This window comes from Pectinophora gossypiella, chromosome 16, assembly GCF_024362695.1.
Source record: "Pectinophora gossypiella chromosome 16, ilPecGoss1.1, whole genome shotgun sequence".
Taxonomy (NCBI): Eukaryota; Metazoa; Arthropoda; class Insecta; order Lepidoptera; family Gelechiidae; genus Pectinophora; species Pectinophora gossypiella.
The window spans coordinates 2,794,119-2,814,941 of record NC_065419.1 but is presented as its reverse complement, the minus strand read 5'-3'; the positions used below and the strand labels follow the sequence as shown (position 1 = coordinate 2,814,941).

At 38.5% G+C, this 20,823-nt stretch overlaps 1 protein-coding gene across 1 annotated transcript; it reads left to right on the top strand.

Moving 5' to 3' along the window:
• Positions 1-406: 406 nt before the first annotated feature.
• LOC126374030 (zinc finger CCHC domain-containing protein 24-like) lies at positions 407-16,801 on the top strand. Its single transcript, XM_050020481.1, has 4 exons — positions 407-691; positions 9,485-9,679; positions 14,939-15,103; positions 16,016-16,801. Exons 1-4 carry the CDS (start codon positions 581-583, stop codon positions 16,127-16,129), a joined length of 585 nt encoding a protein of 194 aa, XP_049876438.1. The 5' UTR covers positions 407-580; the 3' UTR covers positions 16,130-16,801.
• Positions 16,802-20,823: the final 4,022 nt, after the last annotated feature.

Genomic DNA, 20,823 nt, shown 5'->3' with positions numbered 1-20,823 from the left:
TGGGTAGGCCCGCTACAAGGTGGACCGACGATCTGGTAAAGGTCGCGGGAAGCCGCTGGATGCGGGCAGCGCAGGACCGATCGTCGTGGAGATCCTTGGGGGAGGCCTATGCCCAGCAGTGGGCGTCGTACGGCTGATGATGATGATGATTATAGCAATCTATGCGCAAATGTCATATTGCAATATTGTTTTTTTTAGATGATTTGCTTCGATGTAGCCTTTTTAACTTTGGTAGACATAAAAATATTACTTACTTATTTGGGTTTAAAATGTAATTCATTTATAAGTAAAAGTCTAAATTTACATAAAATCTGTTACTATTTCAGCACGGGCCTTTGACCTTTGATCGACATACGGGCACGGAACATCCCTAGTCCCGTCATCCCGTCTTAAGGAGCGGCTCTAGTCTCGGCGCCCGCGCAGTGCGCAACGCAGCGCGATCCAAAAATACCGCCGGCTGACATGGGCTGACCGCGCTCGTAAAAAACAAAAATACATTCGAAATTTAAACTTTAAATCGGAATTCCTGCAATCGATCGATTGATCAGTGGTTAGTTTTAGTAGTGAAGTGTTGTGGAGTATGTCGCCGACGGCCATAGGTGCGGATTTGCCGCAACGATGTGGCAAGAGTGAGTCGTACCCCCAACAGTTGCTCGGTTGGCTGTACCTCACACATGAACAGAATGATCAGGTATGTTACATGAATGTTTCAGTATTTGAAGTGCATTTTTTGTTGAAACCTACCTGAAATCACGTTCAGTTGTTTTTGTGAACAAAACCTCGGAAAAGACACTCTAGTTTCAAACCAGGTAAAAAATTGTGGTCCTAATTTTTACCCGGATTGAAATTGATTGTAATAAATCGAGTTTTTGTTGAAGTAAATCACATGAACGGCCTCCGCGGTCCCGGGTTCGAATCCCGGTAGGGAAATATCACAAAAATTACTTTGTGATCCCTAGTTTGGTTAGGATATTACAGGCTGATCACCTGTTTGTCCGAAAATAAGATGATCCGTGCTTCGGAAGGCACGTTAAGCTGTTGGTCCCGGTTACTACTTACTGATGTAAGTAACGTGAGCCATGTTATTAAGTAAATTATATAACATTAGTAAGTAAATTATATAAAATCAAATAAAATTAAAATTATCAATGTCCTAAAAAAACATAAAAATAAAATAAAAAAAAAAGATTTATAAAAAACACAATCAAAGCATCACACCTACTCCTCGCCAGGTGTGTATAATTTTAATTTTATTTGATTTTATATAATTTAATTTAATTTTAATAATGGAATCTAATCTAATGTACTTATAATTATGGATATTAATCTGAAATAAATAATTTGAATTTGAATTTAACCAATTCGATAGTACGAACATAACTTACTATAAATATTTTCATACAAATTCCATTTTGACGCTTTGTAAGAAGTAATTGGAATGATTTGGCTAGGTTGCGCGTTGTCATCTAACCTATATTAGTCGGCGTTGTTAATTGACAACATCCATGGTAATTTAAGCGCTGTAAACAAACCGCGGCGCATGTGCCGGTCACCGCTCCCTCTCCGGAATAGTCCGGAAGGATTAAACATAAAGGTACATAGAGGCGGCAATGACCATTACGGAAATCGGATTTCAATTCCATTAACTAAGTAATACATATTGGAGATGTCCTTAGAAAAGGTTTAATACGATCTACTCTAAACCGGCGTGCGTGTATGAAGCGATTGATGAATGTGGAGGAAGCAAGAGAAGTGTGTCAGGATCGAAGCAAATGGAATTCTATAGTCTCTGCTTACCCCGGTGGGAAATAGGCGTGAGTTTATGTATGTATGTATGTAACTAATACATGCACTTACACATACATAAACTCACGCCTCTAATCCTTATTGGGTGGGCAGAGCCACAAATAAGAAGACAGGAATTTTTAAGTACCTACTTAATTTAAAAAAAAATAAAGATATCCAGCCATCTTTGATACGTAGTTTTCAGATGGATATGACAAGCTATAGACCCATTACCCATAACATCCATCATGTTGGATAGGAGTCAATCCCTTTGTCGGTTTTTACGACATTCCCGGGAAGATAAGCAAAGCAGCTAAACGCGTTTTCTGACTTTTTTTACAACATAATATATAATTAAGTCTAATTAAGTGTACTAGGTTCAAGATTTATCTTGAACTAATTTATAATTTATTACTTAATTATTACTTATAACTAATTTATAACTTAATTTATTTATAATTTAAAATAAAATTCTGATTACTACATAAAGACAGATCTAAAACTAACGAAAAACATTTTATCTTTTCTATTTATTAACTTATTTATGAATTTTAATCAACGAAAACGTAATAATAAGCCCGACATTTCATCACGTTTTTCTATGACGTCACAGTGTGCTTTTCATTCTTCTCAGGCATGTCCTAAAAACCGACAGAGGGATTGTGTCCTTTCTAACATGATGGGCCATTTTTATGGGCTGATCCCTTGTATAAGGTTCATTATATCCATCTTAGGTCTTCGTATCAACAGTGGCTGCGAGTTGTATTTGATAACTTGTGGCTCTGCCCACCCCGAAAGGAATTACGGGCGTGAGTGCAACATGTAATTCTATGAAATATATTAGATTGAGATTTTTTAAAGTAGATTGAGAAGTGACGCAGTTTGTTCTACAAACTATTAATTTTAACTGAGGTGTCAAAGATCAAACGCGCCGAAGGATGTTGAGGCGTAGGAGTTGTTAACTGTAACATTACCCGGTTAAACTAAACTACGACTAATAAACTATAGTAACTATACACCACAGCAAAGTGATGATAACATGATTTTTAACAGGGTTAACAGTTTATCATTATTTGTTTTTATCTTAGTTCATCTTGCTATAATGTACCTCTGACTACCCCAATTGGGATATAATCGTAAGCTCATGTTATGTTAAAATTTTATTTAGTTTGCTGTTTAAACATAAATGGCGGGGTAGAGTAGGGTACAGTCATGAGCAATATCATGTACCCACTTTAGAACCCTGTCGCACTATCATATTTGACATTTAATGAGACTTACGGTTTCATTTGTCAAAAAAGTTAATGTGACATGGTTTCAAAGTGTATACATCTTAGTACTCGTTACCATACACATTTTGTATGTAAAGTAGAACGTCACTTCTTATCGTGTGGGTTGTGTGGTGGAATACCAACCTCATCAACCCTGGTGTCAAGGTTATGATTGATCCGCCAAAAGCCCCTGACATGGCTCATGACACGATTATTCACTTCCATCAGTAAATAGTAACCGGGACCAACGGCTTAACGTGCCTTCCGAAGCTCGGATCATCTTACTTTCAGACAATCACTGAACGTCACTGTGATTCTGTGGTACACCGGCTAGGTTCTCAAACGGGGAGCGCCGGTTCGATCCCCGGTTCCGGACTTCCGCCAATGAGGTATTAATTTATCTCAAGTGCAGTTTTTACTAACACAGTTGGCTCGACCATTATGACCGCTACACGCAACGCCTATCACATTGCTCTATCAGAAAGCTCGGTTAGTTAACAAGGTTACTCTCTTAGAATTCATCAGAACGGACCCCGCCGGCGAGATCTACGATTTCCCTCATTCAGCACTTATCGCTAAAACATAATCATTTATTCACATTAAAAATGGTATTACAGTTTGCAGATGGTCAGCATTTAACATTTGTTTTTTTTTTTTGACGTGTCTTATTGTAGATTTGCCGCAGATGTCATTAACTACTTGGCCAGACAAATGGGGAGCGCTGAAGGCTCTCACCCGGTACAACGTTTAAGACAACAGGCCTGAGGGTGCCCAGTTGGGCGCGAACCTCGGCTCAGGGCGTCGTCTGAGAGGAAAAATATTTGAAAGAATTAATCGACCCTAGTGGGTCGATAGCGATAAGCGCTGAATGAGGGAAATCGTCGACCACGCCGGCGGGGTCGGTATCGGGGTCCTGAAAACATTTGGTCTACATTTTTAGTTATTCAAAATAACTGATACTTGCTGTAGGACACCTAGGTGGTGGCAGCATGTCACAGACAAGCGCCATCTAGCGAAAACGGGATGTAACAATTTAGCTAGCTGGCCACATATTGGCCCCGATTCCTGCAGACACCGCCTAATTTTATTTAAAGTTATATCCGTCATTTTCATATCCGTCGAAAAGGAAAGGGACGGATGATTCACAGCTCTTAATTTTAGGAAGAATGAGTGAATGAATGAATAACCCGGGCGAATCAAAAGGTACGTCGCTGGTATGCAATCCGTTTGACGTGCTGTCTACTTAACTATGTCGGGTTATTGACGGATGTAAAATTTTTAGACGGTTGGTTTAGATTTGTACTTAAAATTGACGTGTGTTCCATAAATTTTATGCTTGTCGATTACCCGTCCCTTTCCTTTTCGGCGGATAAGAAAATGACAGATATAACTTAAAATAAAATTAGATGGTATTTACAGGATTTTATTACTTATAAAACAACAGAAACAAAATGGAGTAGCAAGAACGACGCCATTTTATTTTCCCGCTCCTTATATTCATTTTATTCAACCAAATATATCCAAAGCGAGCTACCTATCCATCGACACGATAAGAAGAAGATGCAAATCATCATCATCACCAGCCCATTGACGTCCCCACTGCAGGGGCACGGGCCTTCCCTATGGATGGATAGGGAGATCGGGCCTTAAACCACCACGCGGGCCCAGTGCGGATTGATGGTTATTAACGACTGCTAATGCAGCCGGGATCAACGGCTTAACGTGCCTTCCGAAGCACGGAGGAGCTCGAGTAGAAAACTTTTTTTTTTTTTGCGGTCACCCATCCTCTGACCGGCCTTTGCGAAAGTTGCTTAACTTTAACAATCGCAGACCGAGCGCATTTACCGCTGCGCCACCCAGCTCCTCCAAATGATGCAAATAGTTAAACAAAATAGAATTAATAATTTAAATGTCAATCATGTACCTAACATGAATTATGAAATAATAATAAAATGATTTACAATGTTATTATCCAAATTACACATCACAAAAAAAAAACAATACATCTACGATCCACTAGGGTCGATTATATCTTTCAAATATGTTGATATACGAGGCTCGCACGCGACTGGGTACCTTCAGGCCTGTTGTCTTAAATTTTGTACCGGGTGAAAGTCCTCAACGCCTCCCCTTTTTGTCCGGCCAGGCAGTTAAAGCCATTTGTGGCAAATCTACAAAAATGAAATCCAGTCAAACCAAATAGCTTTGCTCTCAAAGAGACGCATGCGCAAGTCCACCGTGTGTACATACCTGGGTGAATTTAGAGCGGTTGTTTTTCTTTATAAATAGAATTCACAGCAATAGTGGGTAGAGACTATATTTAGACCAAGAGTTGTGGTTTGATATTAAAACTGCTAAATAGACTTACTTTTTTTTCGCACTTACGCTAAATGCACAGTTCCATACAAAAAAGAAACAAAATATCGATCCCGGTCCCCGCTTACCGGATGAGAGCCTTCAGCGCTCCCCATTTGTCCGGCCCAGTAGTTAATGCTATCTGCGGCAAATCTAAATATATAAAAGGAGAAACTGACTGACTGACATATCAACGCACAGCCTAAACGGCTAAACGTAGGCACTTGAAATTTGGAAGGGACGTAGCTTAGGTCCCGTAGAGGTGCACTAAGAAAGGAATTCCCGAAATTCCCACGGGAACGGCAATTAGCGAGAAATTCCTTTTGTATGAAAAATCTATACTGCATAAGTTAGATGCTTGAAATTTGACATGCACTCCCACACACACAAAGATCTCTCTTTTATAAAACGCCAAGCGGACGAAGTCGCGGGCGAAAGCTAGTCTACAATAAGTCACGTCAAAAAAAAAAGGCCCCCGCTTCAATGAGGATAAATACTGCCTATTTCTCCCGTCAGGTGTCGCTACTGTTGAGTGTTCTTAAATTTTGACAGTCCATACTATTTGAGTAAACAAAAAATGTTTCGGTTATATTTTTACACTATAGCCCTTTTTGAATAAGCGTTTAACTGCAATATCATAGTGTTATATTTTTATTCCCTAAAGTTCGGAAAGAAGAAATCTTAGAAAAATGTAAATAAGCTTAATGTATATAAGTGTTTTTACTTTCGATTATCATAATTATCCCCTGATAGTTGCGGCTTCTGACTACATCCCGCTTAGGGACGGTACTGAAAAGTATCGGCGTCCGAAGGACGTAATATACGGTCCCGACGACCCGATTACTCTAGCCATAGAGGCGGTCAATCAGCTCACGACACTTCGAGACCCCGATACCGACCCCGACGGCGTGGTCGACGATTTCGCTCAATCAGCGCTTATCGCTATCGACCCACTAGGGTCACCCTCACCCCCACATCGGCATCCTCAGGTCTGTTGTCTTAAACGTTGTACCGGGTGAGAGCCTTCAGCGCTCCCCATTTGTCCAGCCAAGTAGTTTATGCCATCTGCGGCAAATCTACAATAATTCACGTCAAAAAAGATTATCATAATCGTTTGCAACTTGGCTACGGCCCCTACTCTAACGTGAAATCGAAGATTTCGAAGGTGTCAGGTTCGTAGTGCAATTCCATAGTCTCTGCCTACCCCCATAAGGATATAGGCGTGATTGTATGTAAGTATCTATTTGCAGTGGTTTCTCTATAGTCGAATCCACGATCGAATAAAGAAGTAAAGAGCGCAGTCCATAACTCATTTGGTAAAAATTGGCACACACACAATTCTACTGTGTCTCGCCTCGCTAGGGTTGCCATCCGTTCGGGTTTCCCCGGATTTGTCCTAGTTTAGAGGGCATCCGGGGAGCGTCCGGGGAAGGTTTCATTTGTAAACCGTGTTTTAAAAAATAAATAAATATAAAAGATTTGGGCCGCCCGCGAGACACGCACTATGCTCGCACGCACACCACGATCAACCGACGAACCAAGTATATTCACAACCAAGTATATTTATATGTTTTTGTTTATTATTTTAATAAGGTTTTGTTTTCTTATTTCAAGAATTAAAAAAGCTGATTTATATAAACAATTTGTAACAAATTGTAATATGATTCTGTCTTGTTAACCTCGTAAGGCCCGCCACAATAGTTAAACAATGGGATTTGGATTTTAAAAGGACTTTGGGCCTTAAGAAAGGTGATTTATGACATTTTCAACTGTTTTTTATTACATTGAAAATGTTTAAAAGATCTTGTTGACATGTCCGGCTTTCGGACTCTAAAATCCGGGGTTTTCACGCGACTTGTCCTGTTTCCCAAATTCTACAGATGGCAACCCTACGCCTCGCCCAATCTTACGAAGTCAGTTATTTCATCCGCATATTCCTAACAATATGCACCTACTTATATTATTCTCTCCACACATTCTTTTTTATAAGCCGTGGTAGCGCAGTTGGTAGAACGCTTGCCTTTCACTTTGAGGTCGCAGGTTCGAATCCAGCACAAGCCTAAACCAATGATTGTCTAATTTGTTTTCGAATTCATGTTTGGATCATAAATGATTATCATGTGCTCAGCGGTGAAGGAAAACATCGTGAGGAAACCCACATTCCCGAGAAATGCATTTTCGGATTTATGTGACCTAACCTGTATTGGGCTGGTTTTCCCTTCGCGGGTTGGAAGGTCAGACAGGCAGACGCTTCTGTAAAAACCGGTCCTGTCAAATCTTCAGGTTAAGTAAGCGGACCCTGTGAAAAAACGAGATAATGCAAAGGGTATGATGACACATTTTTTGGCGGCTCAATAGTAATAACCCTGACACTAGGTTTGATGAGGTTGATAATTCACCTCACAACCCACACGATAGAAGGAGAGACACATTTTTTTATAAGTACCGGTTTATAACAACATTAATATCTCTAGATAAGTATTTATTCAATATCAATAATATTTATTACAATAAGTATGTAAGACTACAACATCATACAAAATTTCCACTAAAACCGTCCCGGTCACTACTTACTGATGTGTATGCAGCCGTTACTTGAGCCATGTCAGGGGCTTTAGCGGCTACCAGGACCTGATACCAGGGTGATGAAGTCCGTCAATTATCTCACAGCCTAACAAGGAAAGAAGAAGAAATACTGAGTGGCTAAAACATTGGCTGGCTTTCCGCGCACGACTTTTAGGGTAAGGTTGCTTAAGTCGTACCCCCTAAGGAAGTAATGCTGTAAAATTCAGTGCAATAAAAATAATACAAAAACATCTGCATCTAAAGAATCTTTATTTATTTGCTTTTTAATTAATAATCACAGAAACTTAAAATCTTTTATCAAAACAGGTATTATAACGTTTTTTCCAAAATATAGCTTCGGTACGATTAAGGCGCCTGGTTGCCTAATTCGTACTACTTATAGCCTAAGTCGTACTTAGACAATAAATTTGAGAAATCATATTATAAACTAAGTATATAGAAAAACACTTACTTATCAGAGATCAAAATATGAATACCTAAAAAATCAGTCTGAGATCAATTTCTCTTTGGTTATTAGGAACATAGTCGCACTTAATTAGTAAAACAACTGTAAAAATTATAAACTTTTAAAAACAAAGTACTAGTTATTGCGTAGAAAATTATAAGTCGTACCGGTACGAGTAAGGAATTTTGCACAGGTACGACTTAAGCAGCGGGGTTTCTAAGTTTAAAATTAAAATCACTGGCATAACCTAAATAAGTTCGAACGTTTGAGTATGTCTAAACGATTGCCAATTAAGTATTACAAATAAGTGTAAACTATAGAAAAAATATAAGTATAGATGACATATTTTAACATCCGCCGTGTAGAGTAATCGGTGCGGCATCTAGAGCGATTAGACAAATAAAATCCCAGTGTAAGAACGCGTGCGCAGCCATTGGTCAGCGACGAGCGCGCGCGCATATGTTTAACGAATTATTGTGCCGCGTTCCAATTTCAAACGAACGCCGTCTGATTCATAGTTTGAGATGGCAAAGAGGTTTGAGTGAATTAATTGAACATTATTGTAAGTTTATTTCTAGGTCACATTTTTGCTGTAAATTATTATATTAATAAATCAGCGGCGGCCTTGCTGGTCTAGTGATGAGAGCGTTAGGCTCATGATCTGGATGGTTTGGGTTCGATTTCGATTCCCGTTAGTACAATCGACATCAGTTTATGAGACGGTCCAGCTAGGGCCTTTGTTTGGTAAGGACATTGTAGACTGAATCACCTGATTGTCTGAAAGAGTAAGATGATTCCGTGCTTCAGAGGAATTAAGGGGGTGGGGGGAGGGGAGATATGTGCTCAGTAGTGGGAAGTATAATATACGCTGTTTATATATAGTTATTGCGACAAATCATCATCTCCTAGCGCAATTCCCATTTCACAGGTTGGTTTTGTACCTGCATGTCAGATTCGAACCTGCGACCTCAAAGTGAGAGTCAAGAGTTCTTCCAACTGGAGTACCACAGCTTTTTATATAGTGTTTTGTTTTTCATTCCAGCTCGTCCCCAGCTCTTTGTGGGGCTCGTTCCCCACGGCGGCGCCTTGCTCGGCGCTGCCTGCCGACGACGCCTCCTCACTCACAGACCAGTTCTCGGGTCTCTCGCTCCGGAGACCACACCGCCCGCCGCCCAACACCTACATGTGTCACCTCTGCTTCAAGACCGGCCACCACTATATCAGGGATTGTGATCAGGTAACTAGATATTGTTATTTAACAATTTAATTTAAATTACCCGGGCGAATAAAATAGGCATCTCGCCCATATGCAATCCTTTTGACGTGTGCTGTCAACTTAATTCTGTCGGGTTATTGGCCAATATAAAATTTTGGACGGATTTTTTAAATTTCTGCCTAAAATTGACGTGTGTTCCGTAAATTTTATACCTGTCGATTACCCGACCCTATCTTGGTCTTGATCCCTAGTTTGGTTAGGACATTACAAGCTGATCACTTGATTGTCCGAAAGTAAGATGATCCGTGCTTCGGAAGGCACGTTAAGTCTTTGGTCGCGATTACATTTACTGATGTAAGTGAGTAATCATTACATGAGCTATGTCAGAGGCCTTTGGCGGCTCAATCATAACCCTGCCACCAGGGTTGATGAGGCTGGTATTCCACCTCACAACCCACACGATAAGAAGAAGAAGTCCTTACTATTAAAGAGTTTTTACAACAGGAAGTTTACCACTTTCGTAACATTCCCGGGTAAGGGAAATCACTGCCCACTGCTCACACATGGTAGAAATAAAGTCAATGTCAACCCAATAGATGGAAATGTACAAATAAATGGAATGATTTGGCTGCTTGCCACTGACGGAGTGAGGGGAGCACTGACGTGGCGTTGGAGTAAACCAGGAAACACCAGCACTTTTTGATAATTTAAAAAATATTCTTCTTCAATCATCATCAACCGTGGTGTCAGGGTTACTATTGAGCCGCCAAAGGCCATGATAATTACCATGATTCCTGCCCGATAAGGGTTAAATTGTACCTAAGAACTGTATATATTTTTTTATAATGTAACTGTGACATATTTTTTTTGTACTGTACAATTGCAATAAATCTCTTTCGATTTATTTATTTTTTTATTCTGATTTTTGTCATGAGGCATGTGAAGACATGGCTCATGGTCGACGACTTCCATGGACCACAAGGGTCGATTAACTCTTTCAAACATAATCCTCTCAGACGAAGCCCTGAGTCAAGGTTCGCGTCCAACTAGGCAAACTCAGGCCTATTGTCTTAAATTTTGTACCGGGTGAGAGCTCTCAGCGCTCCCCATTTGTCCGGCTAAGTAGTTAATGCCATCTGCGACAAATCTATAATAAGTCAGGTAAATAAAAAAAAAACAAAAGAGATTTTTTTATTATGATTTCTGACATGGCCACGTGAAGACTCTCATGTCAGAAATCAGAATTAAAAAAAATTCAAGAGATTTATTGCAATTGTACAGTACAAAAAAGATGTCATAGTTACATTATAAAAAAAATACAGTTCTTAGGTACAATTTAACTCAATCGGGCGGGAATCATTTATTCAACGTAATTATCATGGATAAACTTGTTAAAGGTCAATGTAACATTTTTGAATTTACGTAATTTCGCAAAGTGTCATGGCTGATGAAAAGAAGTGACAAGTAACTGCAACAGCAACACATCTTTTAAATCAATGAGGGATTACATACATTACAAGTTATTTAATAACTAGAGGAACACATTTAATACCAGACATTTTTATCATTTAAGTGATCATTAATCTTATAATAAGCTTTTTTACATAAAGTAAGCATCACATGCATGAGCTTTTAATTTATTTTATGACTAATTCAAAATATTATCAGGTATTTTATTGTAAAAACGTATACATAACCCCAAAAAAGATGAATTTAATTTACAATTTATTCAATTCTATACTTTTAAATTAATTCCATATATTTTAAAAGTATAGAATTGAAAATAATTTTAAAAACGAAAAACTCATTAATTTTGCGATGGAAAATTCCACTTGATATTAACTCAGAATCATGGTATGAATCATCCTCCTGAGTGTTCGTTACGATGTCACCAACACCCTGTATTTATGATCTGACTAGTTGGAAACATAGGCACAAAATTATTGAATTCAATTAATTAAAACGTACGAGAAGATTTATATCAAAACAACAAATCATACGACGATCCAACGGTCAGAGGTCTACGGAACTAATATAAAGATCCTTTGTGTTCTAAAAGCAAGCTCTTTGTATGCGATTATAACTTGTAGCTATAAATTGGTGGTTGAGTGAACAAAAGTCTATTGTATTAGTAGGTACCTATTATTATTTCGGGAACTTGTCCGCTTGGTCGACAATTTCCTTCATTCAGCGTTTATTGCTATCGGCCCACTAGGGTCGATTAACTCTTTCAAACTTAATCCTCTCAGACGAAGGCCTTTTCTTTTTAACGTTGGGAAAATGCGTCACGCATACCACGCCGCAGTGGGACTTGGTTATGTGGGACTCCCCGGGTATCGCTACCCGGTATACCCACTAAAACCCAACGGTGTTCCTCCCTGCCGCCATGTGGCGGGGATACGGGAACGGAACGCAATTGCACACAACCGCGTCCCCGCCGGAGCCAAGTTTCGCGTTCAACTAGGCAAACTCAGGCCTATTGCCTTAAATTTTGTATTTTTGTGCTCCCCATTTATCCGGCCAGGTAGTTAATGCTGCTTGCGGCAAATCTACAATAAGTCAGGTCAAAAAAAATACTTCCTTGCACAACACATACCATTAACACTTACTGACATGACACAGATATGACTCTTGGTTCTTTGCCCGTGGTCTAGTCCTACTAGTAGTATGGGTACTTTGTTTTTGGTTCTATCAGTAGGACAACGGACAAGTTAGTAATATTGCCCGCAGTTCAACTAGGAATAATAAGACCACCTTTTTCCTAGTTCTACTGTATTTACCTTAAAAAGTATTATTGTTACTGGCAATAAATTTATTTTATTCTTATTCTTATTCTAAACATAAGAGGTTTTATTTTGAATGATCAATAAATCATCGTATTGTCATATTGACGTTGGATTATTTTCCGTGTAAGTCTTGAAATAACTGGAAGTCTCGCAATGGAATTTATAAACCAGAAGGACGGTACTGTGCTGCTTGAAAAAAAAAGAGGTCTAACAAAGAGGGGTCAGAAATTGGGAGGTGCTCCAATTATAAAAAAGAAAAATGTACGGGAACAGCCATGATCAAGGTAATTCGTATTATTTCCTTCTAAAAAAAAACTAAAAAAAAAAGATACTCTCGTCGTGTTTGGACTCGATAGATTTGTCTTGACGAGTATTTACCTATCGTCCACAAAAAAGCTTGTATTAAATAAAATCTTTTAATTTTTAATAGGTATATATCTGTTTGTCGTAGGATAATATTATACACAAACAGGAAATGCATAAGTATCAACCAAAAGAAGAAAAAAATGTTATTGATAAAACGTTCGCAAATTTAAAAGAAACTGTAACGAAGTCTGATCGACAAACACCACAGCAGTATATTGACGTTGACTGTACTATTCGATTAGTAGGACCATTGCCCATACAAAATAATAATATTTATATTACAGTCCTACTGATAGCACCACGGGTAAAAAAAAATCCCCATGGTACTACTGATACATGGTACTACTCCTACGCAGTAGGACCACGGGCAAAGAATGAAACAATGGGTCGCATACTAGGTTCAAGATAAATTATAAAATTCTGATTACTAAATAAAGACAGATCTAAAACTAACGAAAAACATGTTCTTTTTTCTATTTAACTTATTTATGAATTTTATTCTAATGAGGAGCTCGGTGGCGCAGCGGTAAACGCGCTCGGTCTGCAATTGTTGAAGTTAAGCAACTTTCGCAAAGGCCGGTCACAGGATGGGTGACCACAAAAAAAAATTCATCTCGACCTCCTCCGTGCTTCGGAAGGCACGTTAAGCCGTTGGTCCCGGCTGCATTAGCAATCGTTAATAACCATCAATCCGCACTGGGCCCGCGTGATGGTTTAAGGCCCGATCTCCCTATCCATCCATAGGAAAGGCCCGTGCCCCAGCAGTGGGGACGTTAATGGGCTGATAATGATGATGAATTTTAGTCAAGAAAAACGTAATAAAAAGTCCGACATTTGTCACGTTTTTCTATGACGTCACAGTGTGCTTCTTCATACAAATTCCATTGCAATATCGTGTTTTGACGTTTAGTAAAAAGTAACTGATTTGACTAGTTGGAAACTAGCCTATTGGGCGGTGTTATTCCTATAAAGCAATTTTCGCCAGGCAACCACTACCAGGAGTCAACCATATATAATATAAACGATTAATAAACGATTCGTGTGCGAAGGGGCTAAATGTGTGTGGGTTGTAAGTATAAACATACATACGAACAGCTGACAGTAATATAATATGATACTTAATAAAGAAAGGATGTTTATTTTAACAAACAGCCTCCGTAGTCTACCGGTTAGAGCTTTCGGCGAATGCAGAACTAAAATAGAATCAAAACATAACAAATACTTTATTACACAAGAGAAATAAACATTACAATAGCATTACCTTACCTTACCTACCTTACCTTACGTACCTTACCTTACCTTAACTTACTGAACTAATCTAAAAAATCGTTAGAAAAACTTTTAAGTTAAACGGTTTTATTTTATGTGCTCTGAAAACTAGAAAATAAATAAATAATTACTTACCTATCAACCTACGTAGGTGGTCTCATCTCTGATGGTAGTGGTCGTCATAACATGAACCATGTCAGCGGCCGAAAGGCGATTCATGAAAGAACACTAACACCAAGGTTTGCTTGGTAGGTAAACTAAGCAGCCCACACCATAACAAGTAGGTATTTTGAACTTCTAGTTCGGAAATAGTTTAGTACTAGGCTTTAAGCTTATTAGACTAAAATAAAAACGTGGACCCCATTATCTATTCCTGTATTACTTTCTACTGTACTAAGTTTGGATTGCATCGACTTACTATTAAGTACGTTTAAAAATCGTTTAATAAAACCGTTTAAAAATCATCTTGAATATAGAATCTTGCACGATATTGCACCAACCAGCAGTGGAGCAGGGTGGAGTAAGCTCCATACCCCCTCCGGTTGATTGGAGGCCAACAGTGGGCCGCGTGGGTGTTAGTGACATCGTAACGAATACTGAGGGGGATGATTCAGACCATGATTCCGAGTTAATATCAAGTGGAATTTTCCGTTATATAACTGGGGCCATGCGTGGAACCAGGGAGGGTCATGGAGGCCATAACCCCCTGGGCGACAGGTTTGGTCAGGGGTGGCCACTGCAATTTTATCCCGATTTTATCCCCGCCCCCCCAATGACATGAAAGCTGGAACGGCTCCTGTTGAGGCAGAAGAATGATGAGTAGGATATTAATTAAGTATACTAAAATCTTTCGTTTCAGGCCCGTCCCAAAGGCGAAGGTCTGACTCCGTACCAGGGCAAGAAGAGATGCTTCGGGGAGTACAAGTGTCCCAAATGCAAGCGCAAGTGGATGAGCGGCAACTCCTGGGCAAACAACGGTCAGGAGTGCATCAAGTGTAGGATCAACGTCTTCCCGCACAAACAGGTGAGAGTTCTTAACCAGCCTATATACGTCTCACTGTAGGGCACAGGCCACCCCTCAATCAACCCTTTTTTTTCTTGACGTGACTTATTGTAGATTTGCCGCAGATGGGATTAAATACTTGGCCGGACAAATGGGGAGCGCTGAGTGCTCTCACCCGGTACAACGTTTAAGACAACAAGCCTGAGGGTACCCAGCGATAGCGATAAGCGCTGATTGAGGGAAATCGTCGACCACGCCCGCGGGGTCGGTATCGGGGTCCTGAAGTGTTTGGTGTCGCGAGCTGATTGGCCGCCTCTATGGCTAGAGTAATCGGGTCGTCGGGATCGTATATTACGTCCTTCGAATGCCGATACTTTTCAGCCTCCATCAACCGGACGACTCCAAGTATGCTCCATACACCACGCTCCACTGTATTTGGTTAATAGCCGGGAACAACTGCCTAACGTGCCCTCCGAAGAAAGTTAGAGTTTTCACTAACACAGCTGGCTCGACCGTTAGCTATAGACAGCGATACGGCTCTCCGCCTATCACGTTGGCCTAACAGAAAGCTCGGTGAGGTCTGGGTACTTAGTTCATCTTGCGATGGATGTACTTCTGACTATCCCAATCGGGATATAATTGCAAGCTTATGTTATGTTTATAATTATTATAGACATAGAAACACTGCATTCGAAACTCGAAGCATTTTTATACCTAAGCCATAGCGGGAACTGTCCGCTCCCCACCAGCAGCTGAGATAGGTTTACCTCACCCCCTCGGTCATACTTGAGTCTTCAATCGTAATTCGTGTAGTGTCAGACGTCACATACAGACGCGCGTGTACGATAACGTCAATGTATAGTGTATGAACGAGGTTTTTGTATGATGTGTGCCTAAGTGTACAATCACTTATAACTTCTCCACCAATTCCAGAGGCCGTTGGAGAAACCAGACGGATTGGACGTGAGTGATCAGTCGAAGATACATCCTCAGCATCTGTGCCAGAAGTGTCGTTCGCTGGGCTACTACTGCCGACGAGAGTACTGACCGACGAAGCCAACTTCAACCAGGCATTATCACACTACCTAATCGGTCGGGATCAGGCTGCGTAATGAAGAACTTTCCAGGTCACGTTCCACAAAAAAAAATGGCGCTGTGAACGTTGTCTATTTTCATGGATACCAGACATACCTATGCATCTTAAATCTTTGTTTTTGAATATTAGATGATGACCCTTGTTAATATACCCATTTTTTTTATTTTTTTTTTACATTGGGAAATGCGTTACGCATACCACGCCGCCCGGGGGGGGCGCCGACCACCGTCCACAGGTCCCCGTCAAGGCGGCGCTTGGTCGATTGCGACCAACATGACTATGTCCGCGAAGGTGGCGACCGCACTCCAGGCCTGCTCGCTGCCGCTCATGGCCCTAACCATGGCCGGCAGCGAGAGGTCAGCCCCTATTTCTGTGGACACGGCAGCGCGAGGGACCGCCCAAGCGGGGCACTCCTCGTTGTTAATATACCCATCTTCCAACCCTGATCAAAATAAAGAGAAGCAATATAGCTTTATCCATATATCATTTTTTTTATATGCCTCTGCCGTTATATTTTTTTTTTTTAAATTATGTGCCCAAGCAATTAGAAAATAATATGTAGTTATCACGTTAAAAGTACAATACAGCGCCATCTACATATTATTTTGGGGAACATGGCCTAGAAAGTCACATTGGGTGGGCAGGGCCACGACATCGCCATATATTTTATACCACACCCCCATATCCGATGCATCGAAACTGATGGATCGGGTAGTGTAATAAGGCCTATAAACAGGTACAGCAAAGTTATAGCTATATCATGGTAGAAAAACAGAACAGAAAAATACATATATAGAGTAGTTCAGTCATTTTTCTACAAAAACATACATAACCAAATAAATAAATATTACCTAACCAAAGAAATCGCTTAAAACGATTTAAAAGTTTTTTAAGTGCTACTTAGTTACTTTTAATTCCAAAGAACAAAATTATTTTATTATTATTTAGGTTATACTTACTGGCTATAATGAAATACTTATTAAATTTAAGTAATTCAATTTCATTTTATTAATTGTATATTATTTGTAAGAATTTAGATGTATATTTCGAAACGGAGATTGCCTTTGTCAAGATTGTGTTAATACATACTTATTATTGTTTTTATTACGAATTTTCGAATAGCTGCCTACACTAGGAAAACGGGAAAAGCGGACCGCGGCGACGTGGGTTTTTCTGTGAAACCGAAAACAAACGCTTGTCCCGCTTACCAAGTAGTGTGCAAAAACTTTAAACTACTTTATTTTAAACATTTTAACTTAATTTGAATTTAAATTATTTATTTTTTCACACACGAAATATGTATTTTAAAAATAACGATATACTTAAGTAGCCAATTGGCACTTTTTTAAGTATGCTTCGGTACCTGTAAAGATATACGATATACTTACTAAACAATTACAATATTATCGTTATGTATATTCGACCTTTCGTAATAAAATGTTTACCTTTACGATAAAATTACTAAAATATTTTTAAGTATTTTTTTTTAAGTTTTAAGATTACAATTGTTGTACTCCAGATGGCATTACAGTTACTTATGGACATTATATATGTATATTTAGATATACTTAAATGTTATCGTGCTGATAACCATTAATATAATATATTGTTTAAAGCATTACTTACTAATGTTGATTTTATTATATTTTAGTTGAGATATTGTATTGTATATCTGATATTTCGATATTAACCTTGAAATTCGCCGTTTTTTAGGTACCATATTTGCATCATGAATCTTATGTAATACATTCAGTAAACGCATTAATGTCACAGTATTCTTGTTAAGTAATTTATTTATTTTCGAATGAAATGATTCTAAAACGTTGGTTGTTCGATGGCGCTCACCGAAAACGCTAAATACTACAGGGGAATGTATTTTCAACCAAAACGTTTCGATGTAGTTTATAAACTTTTCCATTGCATGATAAGACTTACATTATTGCAACAAATAGATAATAATAGTTGCGGAAACAATAATCATAGATAAATAACCATACGAGTACTTTGTCACATCATTATGGTGGTATGGTTTGGGACCCACCCTACCACCAGGGGTAGGGCTAGTGGTATGGTGGGTCCGCAATGTAAACGTTTCGCCTCTTCCTTTTTGATGCGGACTGCGAAGGATTGGATCTGTCTGCCGTAGTATGTATTTCCAACTCGTTATAATCTGGGAGTCTTCAGGGCTAGAGTGAATAGACATTTGCTAGGTAAGCGTGATCCACCCTAGACCACATCGTCACTTACCATCAGGTGAGATTGTGGTCAAACGCAAGCCTATATTATTTTATAAACAAAATATATTTAAGTTTTAGGCAATTATTCCATTAACATTTAGTAGTGAACTACTAAATGTTAATGGAATAAAAAAGGAAATTAATAACCGGTTGGTGAAGAGAACCTTTGACTTACACGAGTTGACAAGCAGCTGAAATTGACCCACAAGAGCCTTTTTGAAAAATCACATTTTGATGTGATCTTCAACAAAACCTCTAATTCTTTCAATTAAGTACTTAAATTCCGTTGGGGTAAAAATGAATACTACAAATTTTGACCTGGATTGAAACTAGCATGTCCATTGCAAGGTTTTGTTAATAAAAGTCGAATCCGAATCCGAATGTGATTTTTTCAAAAAGGCGCTTACTTGATGAGGTAAATTTATATGCCCATTTTTGTCTATCTACTAATAGTCTGTTGAATTCATAAGTTTAGAAAATATATTATAATTATAACCAACTAACAATGTAATGTACCCTTCTCAATGGCAAATAATGATTGTGATTATATTTACAATTTATCAATTCTTGCATTACTTGATGCATACAGAGTCAAGGAAACGAGACAGACGGTCCGATTGATTTCATTTACGGGTTTATCTAAAACCTCTGCCTACCCCTTCGGGGTACAGGCGTGATGCTATGTTGATGTTCTTTATCTAAAATTTTGCAACCCAGCTCGTCGATTTTGTGTGTACCAAGTATTATTTTCACGTAAGACCAAAGCTCCTGTGAATTCTCAATGTGCCAAAAATATGAATAACTAATAATTATTAAGTATTACTTAATTAATATAGCTTGTTTAAGTTTTAGTTTTAAGTGCAAAATGCCATAAAATTGCCAATGAAAACTATTTTTTGTCAACCATTTTATTTTTTCTTATATTTGAATCCGACTTATCATTTCTTGGGTTTATAATTTTATTACGTGCTTAAATGATTTTTACGTTACTTAATGCGAATTATGTAGGCGAATAAAATAAAATAAATAATAAAATAAATAAATGTATTTCCTAGGTACCCGTACATTTTATCTACGTAGATAAGACTAAGTATATGAATAAGTTATTGACAATCAATGATCACCTGTATAGACAAAACTAAAGTGCCTATTGTCAGATCCAAGTTATTCTACTAACCCATACGTAGCATATTGTATCGACCTTATCTATTTATTGTCATGATTTCTTTTACTTAATTTTATTTTAAGTTATACCTGACACAATTGTTAATTATAAAATGAATATGTGAATGAATAAATTACCCGCATAAATCAAATACGTATTGTTGGTATGGAATCTTTTCGGCGGATAAGAAATTGACAGGTAAAACTTAAAATAAATTTAAGAAATGTCAGCAGGCATCAGTACCTACCATTATATTATTTTATAATTATATTGATAAAGGTTGTATGAAATGTAAAGAAATGCAAGGGTCTTTCGTAACTAAAGCGAAGGTAAGGCAATTCGTTCGTTTCATTACGTCAGATTGAATGTTTAAAAGTAAAGAGAATTGGCATGTTCTAGCTAATCGTTTACCGCCTGGGCCACATCTTCATGATCACAGCCATCAGGTGACATTGAGGCTAAACACAAACCTATTATGTAAATTAAAAATAAAACCGTTAAACATAGCGCCATCACCAGCAACCGAACTAGGGCTATGTTATTCAAATTCAAATTCAAAAATATCTTTATTCAGTAGGTAACATAGTTACACTTTGAATCGTCAATTTTTACATAACGAACGTCTCATCCGCCTAAAACTACTGCAGCTTCTCACAGTCTGTATAGCCGGGGAAAAGAAGTTGCAAGAAAAACCTCGGCACAAGGGCCCTAGACGTTATTTAAAAAATAAATAATTCACTACTAAGGAATAAATTATTTGTTTAATAACAATTCAAAACTTTGTTAAGTAAACAAATTGTCAATTAAAAAAGAAAACAATCATGCTGGTCGAAATGATTATACTTATTGTGGTAATAAAATTATCTATGTTGCTTACTTCTGAACCTTATACTTCAACACATACATACATAGGTACATAAACTCACGCCTGTTTCCTACCGGGGTGGTTGGTGAGGGCTGGTAGAGAAAGACCTAGAAGGACATACATTGATTAAATTAGTGATACTTAGAAAAAGATTAGTACGATCTACTCTGAACCGGCGTCTGTGTATGAAACGATAGCTGAATGTGGAGGAAGCAAGAGAAGTGTGTCAGGTTCAAAACAAATGGAATTCCCTACACTCTGCTCCCTCCCGTATACTTCAATGTCTAATAAAAGAAAAAAGAAAGAAAAAGAAGAATAAAGAATATAAAAGAGAGTAGGTACTTAAATAAATGACAAAATCATTCCAATCAAACAGAA